The sequence below is a fragment of the Rana temporaria genome, chromosome 6 (assembly GCF_905171775.1).
Source record: "Rana temporaria chromosome 6, aRanTem1.1, whole genome shotgun sequence".
NCBI classification, from domain to species: Eukaryota; Metazoa; Chordata; class Amphibia; order Anura; family Ranidae; genus Rana; species Rana temporaria.
The window spans coordinates 158,305,874-158,326,899 of record NC_053494.1 but is presented as its reverse complement, the minus strand read 5'-3'; the positions used below and the strand labels follow the sequence as shown (position 1 = coordinate 158,326,899).

Genomic DNA, 21,026 nt, shown 5'->3' with positions numbered 1-21,026 from the left:
CCTCCCGCTGCAATGCTGGGTGCGTGGCACGCATCGATTTTATATAGGCCTCTTATGACATCACAGTCCCATCATGCTCCGGGTGGTGACGACATAACGGTCACCCTGTGATATCCGCCCCCCTATGTCGTCACCACCCAGAGCATGATGGGACTGTGACGTTGTACACAGTGCCTGGTATTGGCAGGGATCCAATTTGGATCCCCGTTCAATATCGTGCCACGGCTAAATGCAACCGCAGCTAATCGCACTGTACAAATGCAGCTGATCGCTGTGCCTTGAGTCTTGAATTTCCGCAGAAAAAAAACATGCTTTTAACTGCGGCAGAACAGCCGTCCATGTGAAAGGGGCCTTAACCCTAGCAGTGATAGGAATCATTGTTGGGTTTCCTGGAGTTGGGTTTAAATGTAAATTTGTGGATAAATGAAAAGTGACAAATTAACATGACAAAAACATGTTGAAGAGGTGCTAGGATTTCAGTGCTCATTCCAATGGTACAAACAAAGAGTCCAAAGTGCCTTTGTAATACCATCGCATTAAAGCCAACAGGGTTTGGGGCAGAAAAATTTCCCCTTCATCAGGGCAAGGGGAACTCATTGGCAACTATAACCAAAATGAATCTGTATTTGATCTGGTGAAAAAACATTCTTTTATATTAGAATAATAACAGTGCAATCAGCAGCAAATTAACATGAAAGTTAGTTGACAACATTTGCTGTCTGCACATACGAGTCGCTGTGAAATCCGTGTAATGCAGCACAGTCCCCTGCCCCCTGTGTTCCAATAGCAACATCTCAAAGTTGCTATTTGTGTAGGAATAGACACAATACATCCCTATTATGGCAGTGCTCAGGCCCACTGATAGTTTACTCACATCAGGCACTGTGGGCCAGATTCACAGTAGAAATACGCCGGCGTATCTGATACTCCGGCGTATTTTCAAATTTGCCGCGTCGTATCTTTAGTTTGAATTCTCAAACCAAGATACGACGGCTTTAGGCTTCGATCCGACAGACGTACGGCTTCGTACGCCTTCGGAACGTAGGTGTAATACTTCGGCGCCTGATGGGTGGAGACTGCTTTGTTTTCCGCGTCGGGTATGCTAATTGGCTGTTTACGGCGATCCACGAAGCTACGCGCGTTCGTCGCATTCTCTTACGTCGTCGCTAGTCGGCTTTTCCCGGCGGATCGTTACGGCTGCTATTTCATGGCTTAGATTTAGACTGCCCATCTTAAAGTATGGCCGTCGTTCCCGCGTCGAATGAAATTTTTTTTTTTGCGTAAGTCGTCCGTGAATAGGAATGGACGTAACACACGTCGCCGTTCAAAAGATTATGTCGGTGCGACGTCATTTCGCGCAAAGTACGGCGGGAAATTTCAAAACGGAGCATGCGCAGTACGTTCAGCGCGGGAACGCGCCTAATTTAAATGATACACGCCCCATTTGAATTAGGCGGCTTGCGCCGGACGCATTTACGCTACGCGGCCGCAAGTTTACAGGCAAGTGCTTTGTGAATCAAGCACTTGCGCTTAAAACTTGCGGCGGTGTAACGTAAATGGGATACGTTAGACCGCCGCAAATGTACCTGAATCTGGCCCTGTGTTGGGAGCAGGGGAAATTACCTACTCTCCACGCCCAAGGAAAAAATGGCATCTGTACCATACCAGACATTATTGGACTGTATTAATGCTGCAACAAAATGTGCATGCTGACCACTTAGGATATCATTTTTTCCTTTTGACTTATTTAATGGTTTGTCATTCATTATTAGACTTGTTCCTCCCCATTTCAGACAGACTTGCATTAAGTTGAAGAATACATTTGTTAATCATCCTTTTTACTTTGTTTTACAAAAGAAAGAAAATTGATGTGGCAGTAACATCACCCAAATGAATAATAAACCACTAATATATGTACACTTATTGCTTTAGGCTTTCCATTCCTCCTGCACATATTTATCGTTAGTCTGCTTGCTTTGCTCATGTTGTATCCCTTTTCTAATAAATACTCATGTTGTGATATGTGTACACAGTTTCTGTTGTATATGTTAATGTTACCCATGATGTTTTTTTGTTGTTCTTTTACATAAAAGTAACATGCCATATGAAGAATGTACCAGTTGTCCTATCTGCCGATATTTCAAAGCACATGCAACCATACTTGTGTGTTTTATAGAGTAGAAAACAAGAATTGGAATTCCAGGTTTCTGTTGAAAAAAAAAAAAAAAACTTCACAGACCTGTAGCTGCAATTCCACCTTTCACCTAAAGTGCCGCCTGCTGGTATAGTCTGGTATCGTTCTTGCAGGCAACCCAAAATGGCCTACAATATGGCAAAGACTGACCAGAAACGTGATTGAATGTTAAACTGTGAGATGAGGATTTAAGCCTTTTTACATGATAGTTTTAGCTGCCAGAATGCTTCATGTTACTATATTGCTGAGATAGAAGGTACATTAAAAAACCCTAAAAAACCCTATGTTTATGTAGGCAAAATAAATCACTCTCTTTTACCCATGCAGTTAGTGCCCGTTCTTACATATACACCTATTGTTCTCCCTCCTGAAGACTCTGGATTCACACCTGTGCATTTTTAGTGCTTTTTGTATTTTGCAGATTTGCACTACAGTCCATTTAACATGGTTTCCTATGGAACACGTTCTGTAGTGCAAATCTGCAAAATGCAAAAAGCACTAAAATTATATAGGTGTGAATCCAGCTTTATACTCCGGCATTTATTGAAAATGGTCTGTTGGCACACGTGAGTTTTTGGAGTCATTGGTGAAAGCAGTTGAACATGTCCTGCGCCGAACAGACCAAAAACAAAATACATGTACACATTTAATGTAATAGTATTTTTAAGTGACGCTAACATTTTTGATGATTATTATAAAAGTGAAAGACAAATTACCACCATGTCCATAAATAAATATATTGCACCATAAAATGTCATCAAGTTTTGGAGTCCAGCTATATGACAGCAATTTCTTGCACCTATTTTTAAAACCGAACATGTGCTCTATTACAGAGCTGTACTGGCTCCCCAGCGAGAAGCCAGGACTTCTTGACTCATTCGCATTCTGCACAACATCTCTTTCAAATGGCCTAAAAAATCCTTTACTTGGAAACAGTCAATAGGATTACAGAGGGCATGCCAGGGTCCCCAGGAGAGCTCTTTTCCTGCCTTCTGTGCCCTTTACACCAAGCGTGTCTATTTCATCTGAAAGCAGAAGATACCTTGTGTATTTGTTCAGCATGTGATGTTATAAAAACTCAGATGTGAAGATAACAATAACCAGTACTGTATATATAGATAATGACAACAGTGGAAATACAGGAAGATGCAAAACATACAGCCCATGGCAAGTCTTGTACAGCTAATGCAAAAAAATAAAATGCAGTTTTTCCAAGAAAGTGTTGTATGGACTATAATATCTATAACCCCATATACACCTATGTTGCCAAAAGTATTGGGACGTCTGACTTTACACACACATTCACTTTAATGGCATCCCAGTCTTAGTCTGTAGAGTTCAATATTGAGGTGGTGGCTCCCCCCTTGCAGCTATAACAGCGTCAACTCTTCTGGGAAGGCTGTCTACAAGGTTTAGGATTGTGTCTTTGGGAATGTTTGACCATTCTTCCAGAAGCATATATGTGAGGTCAGGCACTGAATGTTGGACGAGAAGGTCGCAGTCTTCGCTCTAATTTATCCCAAATGTGTTCTGTTGGGTTGAGGTCAGGAATCTGCACAGACCAGTTAAGTTCCTCCACCCCAACCCTTCTCATCCACCCTATATTGCCAAAAGTATTGTGCCACCCCTCCAAATCATTTGGTGGAGGGGGGGGGTTATGGTGTGGGGTGGGTTTTCAGGGGTTGGACTTGGCCGAAACATTGATGGTGTGTGCAAGCCAAGACATTTTGGACAATTTAATGCTCCCAACTTTGTGGGAACAGTTTGGGGATGGCCCCTTCCTGTTCCAACATGACTGTGCACAAAGAAAGGTCCATAAAGACACGGATGAGTGAGTTATGGCGTGGAGGAACTTGGCCTGACCTGACTTGACCCCAACCCGATAGAACACCTTTGGGATGAATTCGAGCAGAGACTGCGAGCCAGGCCTTCTCATCAGTGCCTGACCTCACAAATGTGTTTCTGAAAGAATGGTCAAACCTTCCCATAGACACACAGGCGTTCCAATACCTTTTGACAATATAGTGTATTGTCATAATAAAAAAATATATATTTATTAATATATTTTCATTCTCCTACCCTCAGTTAAAATAACTAATATAGAAAACATTGAGTGTTATTGCATTAATACAGTAGCTAAATATAGACGATCAGGGTTATCCAGGTCTAATTAGGTTCTGTAAATTTCATGGTCTGTAGTTAGCAACATTAAAGCCCAATTTCAACCAAAACCTTGTTCTAGATATGTATAGCGAGAACCTTTGTCAGGCTTTTATTACTATTTGTATTTGCATTCCCACTGGGGAGTTTTTCTTCTCACATTCATCGCACTCTGACGCACAAGTTGTCACCAGGACAGGAAAATCTCAGCAAGTGGGACAAGGATGGCAACGAGAATCTGACAGAGGTTCTCACATTCTCCACTCTAAAAAAAAAAATGTATGCGTCTGTTGGAGAGGTTTAATATCTCATTCTGTCCCAGTGATGGAGATCAGGAAGTGTTTGCGAAAAATCTCTCCAAAGGGAACCCGGACAGGAGCAAAAATGTGTAGAGTAGAAAGTAGTGGGTGCCCCAATCGAAATAGTGAGGCAGAATCTTACGATTCAAAAGGAGGAATCACACTTACCATTTTGAAGATATGTCTTGATTTATTTAGAACCTGAGAAGAAAAAGCAAATACGACACACATTTCTCAAACGCATTGCTTTTAATTCTGCTTTTATGAATAAATGAAGACTATAGTTTATCCACAATGGAGAGCCTGGTTTAAATTTTGTCTTCTGAATCCCGTGACACTAATAAAAGTTGTGCAACCACTACCTTTTAAGCTGGCCATGTTCCGTGTGCTTTTCTGACGGTTCCTGATGAAGTTGCTGGAATTGACATGATGGGTGGTCCCATTGGCCCCCTCCCACCCAACATCCTTTGATTGAAAAATAAAGAAGCTTGGTGAAACATTTTCGGCTAAACAGCTCTTCGGTTATTCTGACAGCTACCGTCTGTCACTGTAAGAATGCCATAGCCCAGCAGGGAGAATTGTTTATCTACACTGTATAGTGTAGATGAAGGAATCTGTTAGATTTGTTTCTAATCTGTATGGTCATCCTTGCTCTTTATATAAAGCTGGCCATACATGGATCAATTTGTTACAATCAACCAGCGGGCTGATCAAAAAAATCTGAATGGATTCCCCCATTCACATAGATGAGGTGGATAGAGAAATCATTGTGTTATTGCATTCTAACAGCAGGGACTCCTCTTCTGCCAGAATACACTAATCAGCACTTCACCCAATTGGCAGCAGCACTGATCCAGAATTTTTTTTTCAGCAAGTCTGTTCTTGAGAAATTGATTATTAAAGCTTGTTTGGCTGTACCTCTCCTGTGGATCACAGGAGTGCAGCTAGTTTTGCACTTCTGTGACCCTCTTTTTAGCAGACACCGGGCTGAAGTCTGCTGTCATCACAGAGCCGCTCCAGACGTGGGCAAAATGGGGTCGAGGTCCACCCACATGCCTGGACCGGCAACTGTCTCAGTAGCCTAAGCCAGCCGCTCCCATCCCCTCCACAGCTCAGTGCTCCAGTGAGCAAGGAGGGGGCAGAGCAGAGAGGGGTGACTTGACAGTCATCTGCTCGTGGAGCCCTGAGAGCTGATCGATCCGCAGTGTTAGATCACTCAGTTCTAAGTGTTAGCGGTGGTGATGCTGCATCCATCTAGGTAAATATGATTCAGAAAAAAAGCCGTACTCCAACTTCTCACAAACAGAAATGGGCATAGATTTGCCAATTCAGCAGGGACAGGCTGAATTTCTAACTTCGATCCATCTATGGCCATATTTAGTCCATCTTGAGGGTAGCATGGCTTGACTGTAAGTGACCTCCAAACATGTTAGATCTGTACCCACGGACGTCCTTTTCTTTACAAGTAATAAATACCTAATATGTTTGTACTTATTTGAGATGATTATTATTATTTTTAAGACCGGGTATGGAAAAGTCTGTGTACAACTTTTTCACCCCTTGTTGATATCCACCATAACTGTGCTACTATGCTGTGCAGGTTATTTTTCATGGCGTCTCCAAGGCAGGCAGATTTAAAGGAAAATTAGATCATTCAGGGTATAACACTTGATTAATTGGCATAATAGTCAAAATGTGCTTGTTTAGAGGATCTTCCTTATGTACTATAATTGCACTTGTACCATCATAGATCTTCTGCTGAACACTAAGCAAGTATAGTATGTTGGTTTTCTGTACTATCCCTTTCTTGTCCTGGGATAAAAAATCTTCAGTTTAAAACCCTACTTGACTTATTGATTTAAGGGTGGCTCAGGGTGGCCAAGAGATTATATTACTCAGATAGTGGCCACATCAGTTCAATAACAGATGAGCATGTTTTAAATTGGCTATGCACTCTAAATCAGCTTTTCATAAGGTTGGGCTTTATTTTAAGTAGTTGGCTATAATCCCTAGAAAAATGGAGCGCACGTGTGAAAAATTGTATGCAGTCACTTGGGGTCAGAATTCATAATACTCTGCCTACATATAAACAGGTTTTCTGTCTTTTGTGTGGTTCATGCTTTTTAGTTTCTAAAAGCCGAAAAGTATTTAATCAGATCTCATAGGACGTAAAGGACACTCCAGACTGGGCATGTTTTTGTGGTGTTATACAGTGGATTGGATGAATGCACAATATTAACAGAATTATCTTTTATAGGTACCTCTCAGCGCTTCTATGTCTCCGGTCCGTCTGCACGCCTCTAACCCTAACCTCTGTGCCGATGTGGAGTTCCAGAATCCTCCAAGTCATGTAGCCGATGCCCTGGAATTTGCATCTGACTATACCAAACTGCAGGAAGAGTTCTGCTTATTAGCACAGAAAGGTATTGCTCATATAATTTGGCTTTGTAAAACCAATAAAGAAATATCTATGCACGCATTTCAAGGAAACCCAGCTTGTGGTTCTTCATACTTGTGTTTCAAGGCCAATATTATAATGTGCTAAAAGAGACCCTGGCCAATTTAGGGTGAATTGAAAGAGTTGGGGCAAAGCACACATTTGGCCACCGTCTAATCTCATCTACAGCACTTGCCTAGCCCTCCATTTTTCTGTGGCCACAGATGCAATAAAAAAAATGGTGCTTCTGGTATAGAGGAGCATGTGACCTCCTCCTATAACATGCCAATTGCTAGGTCCAAGCACTGTCTCATGACCAAGGTGATGGTATTACTACACCTACGGCAACAGAAGACAGAACGGCAGGGGATCGCTGGAGAAGTTTGTATAGTGGTTGGCATGGGCTTTTAACTGATGATGTGCATATTTCATGACCATTAAGGGTGCACCTTATTACTTCTGAAACCACATTGATTTTTCAACATAAAGCCTACCTTAGCTAGTGAGAGGAGTGGAACCTTGAAGTGTAAGCAGAGCCCTATTATATATCCAGTTAAACAAGACTATAGGCAGCAAATATAAAGCAAGGTTCTAACTGTATCCAGGGGAGATTGGATGAGTATAGCAGACTCTGATTTCATTTTTTAAAGCGTGCTGATTAATCTTTTTTTTTTTTTTCCTGCCCAAGCTAGAGTTGGGCCTTAAATCTTTCAGTAGCAAAGATATGTATTTAAACCCTAGAAACTAACATTCTCTTATTTTTTTGCTAAATTTTGGTCTGGTAAACATACCATTGAACGTGTTATATCTGTTTGATTAATGAAAAAAATGCCTGTTGATCCTACCAGAAATCTAGTGAGCACAAACTTGGTTTTAATTATGCTGTCTTATCTCAAGCAGTCTCATCAGTCCTGCACCGGTTACCTCTAAAAACTACAAAACACCTCCCCTTATGTTATGGAGATTAAGAAAGGGGCGTTCTTTAGTCCACTTCCTGTCCTGGGATGACGGCGTTGCTTTTCCATATATACAGTAACAACGAGTGATTGTCTTTACCCTAGGGCAGGAAGAGTGTTACAGGCAGGATCACCAGTTGAAAATAGGGAAAAAACTATTGCAGTCACCAGAGCTAAATTGCAATTTTTTTTATTTTCTTGGGTTTAGGTTTTTAGTGTTTTTGTTTTTGTTGTTTGTTTTTACCAAAAACCACCACGTGAGTTTTAGGTGGACCGACCTTTTAAAGGATAATCTAATTCCCACATCCCCTGAGTGCAGCCTACCTAAGATAATATTTACCCTTTTTCCCAAACCGGCAATCTTGGTCAATTCCTCTTCATACCACTCCTCACACATGCCACAGCCATACTCATTCATGTGGGTATGCCATACTTAACGTAAGGTAGCCTCCAGCCATAACTTGGAGTATGTCCTACCTAAATGCGTGCATGCGCAGTATGATGATGAGCCAACTGGGACTTTGTCGGAGGAAAGATGGCTGGATCAGGTGGATGAAGGTATGCATTATCCCTGGTGAGCTGCAGTCAGGGGGTGGACATCTTGACAAAAGATGACGTTGTCCTTAACCACTTCCCGGCCTATAGCAGAATGCCGGCCGGGCAGTGGTTCCGGTAAATTGACTGGATGTCATATGACGTCTTTCAGGATAACAGCCGGCGCCCGCTCCCGTGGGGAGTCCAGCGCGGCGATCGGTGGTGCAGCACGTCAGTCTGACACACCACAACACCGATCTCGGTAAAAAGCCTCTGACTAAGACTCTTTACCACGTGATCAGCTGTGTCCAATCACCGCTGATCACGGTGTAAACAGGAAAAGCTTTGTATTGGCTTGTCCTCACTCGTGTCTGACAGAGGGGATCTGCACTGATTATCAGCGCAGAACCACCGAGGATGCCCACCCAGGACCACCAGGGATGCAAAATCTAAAAATGAACAGAGGAAGGGAGTAACCGCTCCAGGTGGGTCTTGTGAGCAGTTAGGGAACCTCTCAGGAAACCAAGTCATGGCTAAGCACTGATATAGTGTGAAACGCGTCAGCTGTCCCTTTCTGTGGCTCTGTTTTGTTCTGCATGTCCATTTTTACCAAATAAAGTTCTTGAAGTTCCCCTGGAGTGCGGCTGTCCATCTTCTCCCAATTTTCTACAGGACCACCAGGGAGTGCCACCACTGATGACCACCAGGTATGCACCTTTGGCTACCAGTGATGCCAATCTGTGCCAAAATCGATGCCCATGAGTGCTGAATAGCAGTGCCATTTATCAGTCCTGCATATTAGTGCCCATCATCAGTGCCGACTTATCAGTGCCTATCAATGAAGGAGAGAACTTCATTACAACATTTTATAACCGAAACAAATAAACTTTTTTTTTTTCTGTCTTTTTTTTACTTGCGCAAGAAAATAAAAACCCCTGAGGTTATCAAACACGAACAAAAGAAAGCTCTATTTGTGGGGATAAACAAATTTTTTCGGTACAGTGTTGTATGGCCACGCAATTGTCATTCAAATGCGACAGCGCTGAAAGCTGAAAATTGGCCTGGGAAGGAAGGTGGTTAAAGCGATATTGAAGTGGTTAAAGTATACCTCATTCTATCTGGATGACATGGTTTGCTATAGCTCTGTGAATCGCAAACAATTGCCATGTTTTATTTTTTTTAATAAAATATACTTTTTCACTTTTTTCATCCTATCCTTGCACCTCAGGGCTGCTATTGTCCTCTTGCCTGATGTTGTCTGTCTATATGCATTGGCTGCACCTTTGTTGTTCAGGAACAGTTTTATTGATAGTAACAACGGTGAACAATGTCTGAGCACTGTGTGTCAGTATGACTACCAGCAGTGTATGTGACAAGATGACAATGCAGGAGCACAGTTAGGAGACGTGTCATCTCCTCGCAGGAAGATGATGAGGAATGCCTGATTAAGAAAATTTGTGGCAGGATCACAAGTTATTCTTTTAATTAAAGCTGCATTGAAGAAGATCGAAAACCTTTTACATTTCAGTACATTACCATAGCTAAAGCTTATATGAAATTTTAATGATTGCATCAACTCACAATATACTTATCTGTACAGCATGTACAAACATTTTAATATATTTGATAGTTTTAGATTTTTTGATAAATAGTCTAGGTTTGGCCTAAGCTTGGCTCTCCAAGCGTGCCTCACATATTTTTACCTGAAAAGCATGATGAGGCTCGTCATTCCACAACAGCTGGAGAGCCGTAGGTCATGTGTTAGATCTGAATAAGCAAAGATTGCAGCATTAAACAAGTTTTTATCCAGCGAAGGCAGGGGGAAAGTGTGCATCGTGTTATATGTGTACCCCTCCCTAGCTATAGAAGACTCTCAGATCTGTGATGTCTTGCTAAAATGTTTGCATTTTTTCAGTCCATTCTCTCCTGAAATCTGCCTACAACACAATTGCCATTGAGAAGGAAAAGATGAAGCAGATGGTTTCTGATCAGGATTACAGCAGCCACAATACACAGCTCGCACGCCTCCGACAGTCTCTTTCTCAGGTACGTTTTATCTTAAGTTACAAGACACCTTTCCACATGGCTGCCAGGGAGCTTAATTAGTAGGACCTCTTTTAAACATCCACCGTATGCTGTGTGCTAAGGATGACATGATTCAGGTTTAAATTAAACGTTGTAATCCTGGACTGTAATCTGATGATATAACCAAACTCGGCAAACATTACTTGATCTAGAGTTTCATGTTGGGGGATTTAAATAAAAAAAATACAGGAGATTCTGTAGAAGCTGATAAAATGCTGCAAGCATTTCCTTATCAACAAAAGTGATTCTTTCAATCTAAAAATGCCAAGTGCAATGAAAACACACACAGTGCATCAATTAGATTTTATTTTCTTGTTATAATTTTAATTGCTATTTATGCATAGTAGTTACATGGGTTGAAAAAAACACATCCTGTTCAACCAGTAGAACAAATAGAACTCTATACCAACACTTGATCCAGAGAAAGGGAAAACCCCTTACAGCATGGCTACATTTGCTTCAACATGGGACAAAAAAATCCTTCCTGGTTTCTAAGGCAATTGGATATTCTCTGCATTGGCAATCTCTTGTTTTTTTTTGTTTTTTTGTTAAATGCTAGTATGCAGTTATGCAGTATTGTGTGTGTGTGTGTGTGTGTGTGTGTGTGTGTGTGTGTGTGTGTGTGTGTGTATAGGAATGCATAAAGCTTTTATAAAACAACTAGGGCCCTTTCACACCGAACGCAGTTGAATGCATTTTGAACTGCACTCCAATGCATAGACAGCCCAAAATCAAGGTAATTCTATGCGCATAGTTCACATCATTGCAGTGCAGTTAGAAAAAGTAGAGCATGTTGCACTTTTCTGCACTGCAAATGCAAGGAACGTGCTACAAATATACCACACCGCACCCCCTTAAGCCGAGAAAGCCAAGGCCAAAAACGTATAGAAAAATGCACTGCAAATGCAGTGCAAAGCGCACGTCAAACACACTTGAAATGCACGTAAACATGCAGTCAAAAAGCGCAGTTAAGTTTATTTTCTGATGTGAATGGTCCTTTAAGCTGGCTAGAAAGCGTTCACGAGAAAGTATTTTCCACATTCTCACAGCTGGTACCGTGAAGACGCTTTATTTCTATATGCAGATGATAAATCTCTTTTCCTCTATTCGTAAACCATGCCCCCTTGTCCTTTGTAAGAACCCTTAAGTTAATAACTGCACTGAGTTTATTATATGGGATATATATATATATATATATATATATATATATTATTGTGGTAGTGTGGTACCCCAAAAGTGTAGTGACCCAGAATTCTCAACTGGATGGGTTGAGGGGATCCAGAGAGCTTATAATGTTTCAGTTTTCTCATTATTTAATAAAGTCCACTTTGGGACCTGGAGCCCGGGGATTTCGTAGAGGTCCGGGTGGGATGAAATCCCCAGTCCTGGGTCCAGATTTTGAGATTTACCAGCACACTGACTGGTCAGGTGTGTGCTGGCCTATTTGTAGACACCTGACCATGGTTCTGGGCTTTACCCTCCCGAGGAGTCCAGGCTTGCAAGGGAGAACCCAGAGTGTGCACTGGAGTAGCTAGACAAGCTGGAGAGTGCAGGCTGCACTTTGAAACCCAGAGACCTGAGTCTGAGTTTGCTAACAGGAGTCAGGAGGGCTTCATGCGGAGCCTGAGCAGTGGTGCTGCTGCTGAAGAGAGCCAGGTGGCTCTGTATTTTCATTTGCACTTTTGCATGTGTGAGCCAGGAGGCTGAACGTACTATCATTTAATATTGATGGTGAAAACCCCTGCGAGGGAAACCACTTTTGTTTTCATCTCTGGAACTTTGTTTGATTTTCTTTAATAAAAGTGGGCCAACAAGCCCTCAAAAGGAAACATTTGTGTGGGACTGTTTTCGCTAGTGGGTGCTACACTTAAGCTAACAACCCCCAACATGTATCTATCTATCTATATATATATATATATATATATATATATATATATATATATATATATATATATATATATATATATATATATATATATATATATATATATATATATATATATATATATATATATATATATTATATATATATATTATATATATACATCCTATCCCTCTTAAACTCAAGTGAAAATACATTCTGTTCCTCTAATCTTTCCTCATAGCTGAGCTTCTTAATGCCTCTTATCGGTTTGGTTGCCCTTCTCTGCACTTTCTCCAGTTCCCGGATTATCCTTTTTGTGAACTGGTGCCCAAAACTGAACTGCATATTCCAGTTGAGGTCTTATTATTGATTTATACAGGGGCAAAATGATGTCTCTCGCTCTGGAGTCCATATCTGTTTTAATATAAAACTATTTTGCTAGCATAGGAATCTGTAGCTTGGTATTGCATGCTATTAAGGCCCTTTTTTATATGACCATCCAAACAACTCTGCCTGTCAGTTTTTCAGGCAGACCTGATTGGGCGGTCCATTTTATCTCTATGGACCTGTAGGTGTAAACAGACTTGCGTCCATACCTTCAATCCGATGCGCTGGAAACAAACGGAAGGTGATTTTGAATAGCAGGGGGATCTGTGAGCATACCCCCCTGCTGATCAGAACAGAGTCCACCCCGTAAGAAAGGGTCCTTCGACTATGATTTGCAACACCAATTCCCAAAAAGTTGGGATGTTGCGTAAAATCTACATAAAAACGGAAAGCAATAATTTGCAAATCTCATAAACCCATATTTTATTCACAATAGAAAATAGAAAACATATCAAATGTTTAAACTTTTCAATTTTAAGAGAAAAAAATAAGGTAATTTTATAAATGGAGGACAGCACCATGTCTCAAAAGTTGAGACAGGGCAACAAAACAATAGCAAAGTGGAACAAACAAGTAAGAGCTGGAAGGACATTTTGCAATGAATACGTTTAATTGGCAAGAGGTCAGTAACATGATTAGGTATAAAAAGGGCAGAATGTAACGATAGGCAGAGATCCACCAATCTGTGAAAAGCTGCATCTAGAAATTGTTGATTTTAGATAATGTTCCTCAATGTAAAGTTTGGGAACTGGAGGGGGGGGGGGGGGGGGGCAGTTATTGTACTCACCTAGGTGGATGCAGCATCAGTCCAGTGCTGCATTTGTCCCCCGCCGCCTCCATGACTGAGAACTGAGCTATCTAATACCACTGATTGCTCAGTTTTTGGTCTTCGGTGAGCAGAGAGCCGGTGACTGTCAGTCACTGGCTCTCTAGTCTGCCCTTCTAGTGCTCACTGGAGAACTAGTTCAAACTACATATCAGTAGGTGCAATTTTTTAAAGCGGAAAACTTTTATTTTAATAGTTTGTTTTCTGAGAAATCTATATTGGAAACGTTAAAACAGTCTGGGTAAATTCGCTTTAAGGAAATATTGACCCTACTACAGCATTTCTGTGGTGCTTAAAGCAAACCTTTCAGCTATGCTAAACTTTGGCTCCATTTCCCCAACTTTAAGAATAAGCCCAACCCCCAAACTAAGCCCACGTCACCTTATTAATCGGTAGCAACGGTAGCAAATCTGGCTTATAGGCATACTTCCTCATTTAAAAAAAAAAAGTGATGCATTAAACATACTTTGATTCCATGTTTTTGTAAAACATTAATAAATGTTGAAAAATAAAAATAAATCGGTTTGCAGTTTGATTGCCATAGGAAAAGCAGTCATTTTTTATATACCCATTTTTATAATTTAGCTTTATCTAGTAGTAGTTAGTCAAGTTCACATAGACCTGTTCTGTAATTCTAAATGTTTGAAGCATTTTCAAGTCACTTACTACTTTGGTTCTGAGTGTCAGGAAGATGCCCTAAATCAATGGTCTCCAAACTGCGGCCCTGGGGCCAGATGCGGCCATTTGCTTGCCTTTATATGGCCCTTAAGGCACGGTTCCTTCCACTGACACCAAGGATGGGGCACGGTTCCTTCCACTGACACCAAGGATGGGGCACGGTTCCTCCCACTGATATTCCAGCTATTTCTCCCCCTAATGCCAAAGATCGGGCATTGTTTACTCCCATTGGGCACAGTCCAGCCCCCCTAAAGCCTGAAGGACAGTAAACTGGCCCTTTGATTAAAACGTTTGGGGACCCCTGCCCTAAATCATCATCAACATTACAAAATAAGTCCAAATGAATGTGACCAATTACTTCTTGCTATACCAAGACCTGGATAAATAAGAAGGTTGGCAAAAATAAAAATAAAAATAAAGGAAAACTTTTAATGACGAGAAGGCCACATCCAAAATGCTATCCTATAGCAACCAATCTAATAAGTCTGTGTTCTGATTACACGTGAAAAAGCTGAAATGCAATGGGATGCTTTTGGAATATTGTTACACAACATTACTCTTTGCACTATTTTGATAAAGCCTCCCTTGGTGCCTTCTAATTGTGTTTTCTCAGCTTGCCGTTTTGTCAAAGTGGTGTAAATGGATTTCTTTCTAGTGTGTAAATTTAGTATAATTGGTTGTCAAAGTAGCTATGACTGCAAAAAAAAGTGCTTATTAAAGCTGATCTAGTCATTACAAATTGAGATACACGATGGAGCATAGCATAAAAGATAGAAATGATCCTGTTGAAACGGCACTGAAATTATTAGACATAAATGTTAATCTGGGATAGTGTTGCACCTTTCAGAGCATCAATAATAGAGAAGTATTTGTGCTGCTACAATGAACATTACATTCATTTACTGTTACTGAAATGTGACAAACTCATGAGATTTATTGAGATATCTTTGTCGTGCTTGGAAATGTGTTGTAGCACACATACGGTACATTTCAAAGTGAAACATAGCACCTAGTTTAACATGCATCTGCTTCAGTGTGTCTATTTGCTAAGGTTAATGTGACTGAACTTTTTTTTGTACAGACTATAAATATATTATTATTGGTTTATACTTTTTAAAGCAGGGGTGTGCAGCCTGCGGCCCAAGACTGATATGAATGTAGCCAACCACAAAGTTGTAAAACTTAAAAATGTTGACTTTTTTTTTTTTTCAACCCAAAGAAATATCTCCCACTCTTCATAATCACACCTTTATCCATGTCACCAGTTTTCGGCAGCATTTATATTTGTAGGCAACTTTTTCAAAGCTGAAATACATGAAGGGCAATATTAGAATCAAAATATCTGAGGAGCACCTTGCTACTACATCTATTGAACCAGAAATTAATGTGTTGGTTTATAAAAAACAGTGTCTAATATCGCATTTGTTTTATGTTGTCCTCTTTTTTACTTTTATAATAAAAAATAAAAAAATCCCCAAAAAATGAAGATTTATTACTCGGGTACATTATCTACAGTGTATCAGTGATAGTCAATTTGTGATCTACCCGACTTTTTTTGCTGATCCTTATTGTTAGTGTATTTTATGTGTGACCCAAGACCATTCCTCTTTTTCCAGTGTGGCCAAAACAAAGCTGAAAGGTTGTGACACTCCTGATTTAAAGGAATTTTAGGCAAGAAAACAGACGCCCTCAGGAGATTGCTACGTTTTTAAGTGACCTGACCTGGCCTAACACATTTCTAAGGCCAGCCATAGACAGAGCAATTTTTTTTCCTGCCACCAAGAAAATTGCTTGGTTCCCCCATAAATACAGTGTTGATGGGAGGATCCCTCCTGTAGAGCCACTGTTCTCCCAGTGGGGGAAGCTGTCCCCGACGGAAGAACACAGTGATAACAGCCGCTAGCAATAATCGCATGTAAAATCCAACAGGATGGTTGCATTGAAGTTGATCAATCGATCAACTTGGGTACATTCAACCTGCCCATACATGGTTTTAATTTTGTCCGGTTTCTAATGAACCGGCTGAGATTTGAACTTTCTATGGTCCGCTTAAGGTAACGGCAGTGCTGTAGAGCTGGCAGCCCATAGTGTCTGCAAGTACCCGCATTGGACTTCAGATCGATCCCTGTGAAGCCCTAGTGGATCTTGTGCCCAGGCTATACATTGAACTTTGACTTCTGCCAAATCAAGGTTATTCTGCACCTTCTGTCACTCCACTGTGAAATACCAGAGCTTCTAATTCCATCTGAATTTCTGGCTTTTGACAATGAAAGCAGCTAAATTACGATTCATGTTTGGCTTAGCACACATAAATGTGGCTTTGTACACCTCATAAACCATTATTCATGTTTTTTTTTCTGTTTAGACCCCTTTCACACTGAAGGCGCTTTTCAGGCGTTTTAGCGCTAATAATAGTGCCTGAAAAGTGCCTCTCAAGCCTCCCCATTGTGAAAGCCTGAGTGCTTTCACACTGGAACGGTGCGCTTGCAGGACGGAAAAAAAACCCTGCAAGCAGAGTCAGCGTACCTGAATCTGGTGTGGTATTAATCTCTTGGAAACCTGTACAGCAGCACTCTGAAACCATCAGATACGCTGTATGAAAATTTGCTGACAGGTGGAGTTAGCAGATGGATGACTTCCCAATACTACTGCTAATCTTTCACTGTCCAATCACTAACTAGGGGTGGGAAGTCACCATTGCATTCCTGAAATGTAACTGAGAAAGCAGTGTCAACTGCCTGGTTTTGCTGTATAGCAGGACTGTGTAAATTTCAGGTTTAAATGGACAGAAATACAAATCCTTTGGCAGGCTTATCTCCCAACCTTTTCAGTTTTTGGATAATTAAGTAGTTTTACAATTTATCTGAAGGAAATCATTTGATCGTTTTTCTTGCAGGCCCTGAACCAAAATTCTGAACTGCGAACCCGTCTGACCAGAATACATACAGAGTCTGTCATCTCTGACCAAGTTGTTAGTGTTACCATTATAGCAAGTCCGGATGAGGTAATTATTTTTTAATATATCGCATTCTGAATATAACCAACTAGGAGAGTTGTAAAGAGGATTTGCACTTTAAAATAAATGTATCAGCCTTTGTAAATTGTTTAAATGTTTTTAAACGGTACACCTCACGTGTTGTTTGCTTTTTTTTTAGCCAGAAACTGTGTGTTTCTCTAGGTTTATTATTAATGTTATTTTATTTTTTATTACGTTTTTGTTAATGACTCCTGACTTTTGGGTCAATCCTTACTGTGCCCTCATTGAAGAGAGGCACAGTAGTAGTTAACGCTTAGCCCAGGAATTGGGTCAACAAGATGAAACAAAATCGTGACAAACGGAGAAGTATTTTCTGGGACATAAAATAATTTTGCTTAAGTTCCATACATACAGTATGTAATATGAGCAGTATAGTGCTATTCTATTTGTTGGATGAGCTCATGTAATTTTCAGCCTGACATGTCTGCAACCAGTGATGGTGACGCCAGTGTCCTTCACACTGTAGGATAATTGGGACATACTCGCTAATGTCTGATACTCGTGTATCACACAGCAGTCTGCTTTTCATCTAAAGTGGAAAAGCACAGTTGTGACTTCATTTGCCATATTTCACCTTTTAGTTGTTTAGGCTGGTGGGGTCCAAAGAGGGCAGGAGTGTCCAACCTTTTGACCTTCCTGGGCCATATTGGAAGAAGAGGAACTGTCTTGGGCTATGCATAAAATATACAAACAATAAGGATAGCTGATGAAAAGTCGGGCAGATCACAAGTTAACAATCACTTATGTAGATCATGTACACCTCTGAGTAATAAAACGTATTTTTTTGTAATCTCTGTTATAAACTTAAGAGGGCAACATAAAACTAGGATATCTAAGACTGTGTTTGATAAACTAACGCATTGATATCTGGTTCAATTGATTCATATATGATGAACAGCAATTATATAGATGAATAGCAATTCTCAAGGTGCTCCTCAGATGTGTTGGTTATAATTTTGCCCTTTGTGTGCTTCATCCATGAAAATACTTGATCGCAAATATGGTTGTTGCCAAAAACAGATGGCCCTGAATAGGGCGTGATTCTGAAGAGTGGGATATTTTTCTTTGGGGAGATAAAACATATAAAAATCTTGTATGAAGTCACTGTTAGATTTTCTTTTGTTTTGCTAATTGTAAACACATTTTTACAGAAACTGAAAATAATAATCATTTTTAGGTAAGTTTACAATTTTTTGTTGGACACCCCTGCTTTAGAGGGTGCCAGTAGAGAGGGAGAGATTGCATATATGAGTAAGAGCGCATAGGATAGAGCAAGAGTGTGTTTGCAGTAGATGTAAGTGAACAGGTTCCACAGGACTGGTGTTTAGGCAGGTGTCTGACAAAAGTTTGGTGACCTCTTCTGTAGTAGCAGGGTCATTACAGGAAAGTATCAAATGTGGTGTTAGACAGGGTATGTTAAGTGGGGTAGATATCTGTACAATTGAGATGTTGTCACAAATTGCATCAATCTTGTTTTTGAAGTGATTGTCAATCTCCTGGGCAGTGAGTAAGTTAGTGGGTTTAAGGGGGTGGGGATCAAAGTAGAGAGTTAAAGGTAGACACTGCATGTAAGAGACTTCATGAGAGTGATGATATAGATTGTTTTGGCAGCATCGATGGAGGAATTGTACTTTAGGAGGGCAGATTTGTATAGGATAATGCCTTGGAGGGATCTAGTCTTACACCATAGTCACTCAAGAGCGTGGCTACATCTCTTGAGATTTCTGGTGTCGCCAATTTGCCAAGGTTGTACTGGTCGGGGCCTGATTCTGTCTGTAGTTGGAAGAGAGATTGCATCCAGTGAGGCTGAGAGTGAACTATTGTAGACAAATGTGGCCAGGTTAGGGCAGGAAAGGTGGCGCACATAAACGCCACAACAACAGTGCTGGGACAAGGTCATTAAGCTCCCAGGGCAAAGATGCCACAATGTGCCCCCACCCCGTTCATGATGTGCAAGCTTAGGGGATCCTACGCCAAGCAGTTACTTGTCAAAATCACTGTGCAGCTCCTTAACTGTCAGTCAGGATTTGTGTTGACCTGAAAGTGCTTAGTTTTAATACTGGGCACATGCTTGTCTCTTTAAATTTCAAAAGTTTGCTATTTACAACAATTTGTGAGGGTAGATTCACACCATGAGCAGTAGTGTGGTGAATGGGGGGGAGAGAGAGAACACAGCCCACACTGCTTCCTGGCGCTCTCCCCCTGTCTTCACTGCTCCCAGCACCTGACTGACAGGAGTAGTACTATCACTGTCACTACTTCTGTCAGCCTTGTAACAGAAGGAAGGCACTCCCCTCCCTACAGTTAACCATTGCGCACAGATCAGCCACCCCTTGTTCCCCGCCCTGCCGCCGAAGACCACAGACTGACAGGCTACACATTTGACTGTAGCCCACAGCAAAAAAATGGACTGTGCACTGATGTCAAGGAAGACGGATAAAGGTAGATGGCCTCAAGTCTTTCAATGAAAAAAAATCCATCTCTAGTATAGAATTCACCTTGAATTTCCTTACAGCTTCATTTGCAGTGGTAATTTGGGAACTGTACTATTTTTCCCATACAATGCGGTACAAGTTTCAGTTCCTTTTTAATATAGTTTTTTCTCCATAGCAGTGTACATATTTAAATAAAGTAGTTGCAGTACTTCAAAGCAGTGTAACTACAAGGAGTTGGTCATCTTAAGACTGCAGAATTTTAAAAAGCAGATGTCCCTAAGCAATATTGATAAAAATAATTGCAGTATCATTGTTGGTGTGATTGTTCTGTGATACTAATTGGCTTACTAGAAAAAAGCTGGGAGTAGGGAAAAGCTCTGCAGTAATTAGTCTGCATCATTATCTCTGAAATTTGTTGGGATTGTCTTCGAACAAGTATTAAACATTATCTTTCTAAACTCTAGTGGATAGAATTGTAGATATTCGCTAGAGATAAACATCATACAAATACATGTTTACCTAATGCGCATGGTTGCTTTATAATATATTTACCTTCACTAGCAAAAGCGCACTGGACCGGTTGTTTGAAATGGCAATGTTTAAACAAAATCTTGTTCTGCCATCCCTATGTTTTACACACTTATACCATAGTGTACAGTAAGGATGAGCTCTGGCGTGCTCGCATAGTACACGTGCAGAGCCCGCCAGGAAGTGTGCACTGCGCTAATCACAGCCAGGGAGACATTTCACGATCCCTGCAGCCGAGCATCGGGACAATGTCTCCCTGACTGTGATTAGCGCAGCGCCGTGCACACTTCCTGGTGGGCTCTGCATGTGTACTATGCGAACACGCCAGAGCTTATCCCTAGTGTACAGCCATTGGGTGACAAAGCTATTTTCTGATTTGGGCCTCGTATACATTTAAATAGAAAAAAATATAAATCATTAGTTTATAAATGTTAAAGGTAAAATAGACCAATGGCTATTACAGTTTCTCTTTTATAAAAACTGCAAATATGTGCTTTGCCCATTCACATGGGCACAGCGAAGAAAAATAATGTAGTGTGTCTTGTGTCTATTTCCTGATAATTCACAGTAAAGTTAAAGGCATGCACACTTGTGTTCCTATAAGTG

General features: G+C 40.8%; 1 protein-coding gene across 5 annotated transcripts in view; it reads left to right on the top strand.

Moving 5' to 3' along the window:
- OSBPL6 (oxysterol binding protein like 6) overlaps window positions 1-21,026 on the top strand; it is a 281,392-nt gene that overhangs the window by 204,857 nt on the left and 55,509 nt on the right. For 4 of the 5 annotated variants that reach the window (XM_040357664.1, XM_040357661.1, XM_040357662.1 and 1 more), the window contains 3 exons: window positions 6,911-7,076; window positions 10,496-10,626; window positions 17,317-17,424. In XM_040357664.1, coding sequence (XP_040213598.1) covers window positions 6,911-7,076; window positions 10,496-10,626; window positions 17,317-17,424 — 405 coding nt within the window. The remainder of the gene's footprint in view (window positions 1-6,910; window positions 7,077-10,495; window positions 10,627-17,316; window positions 17,425-21,026) is intronic. The other variant, XM_040357666.1, reaches the window with a different exon arrangement.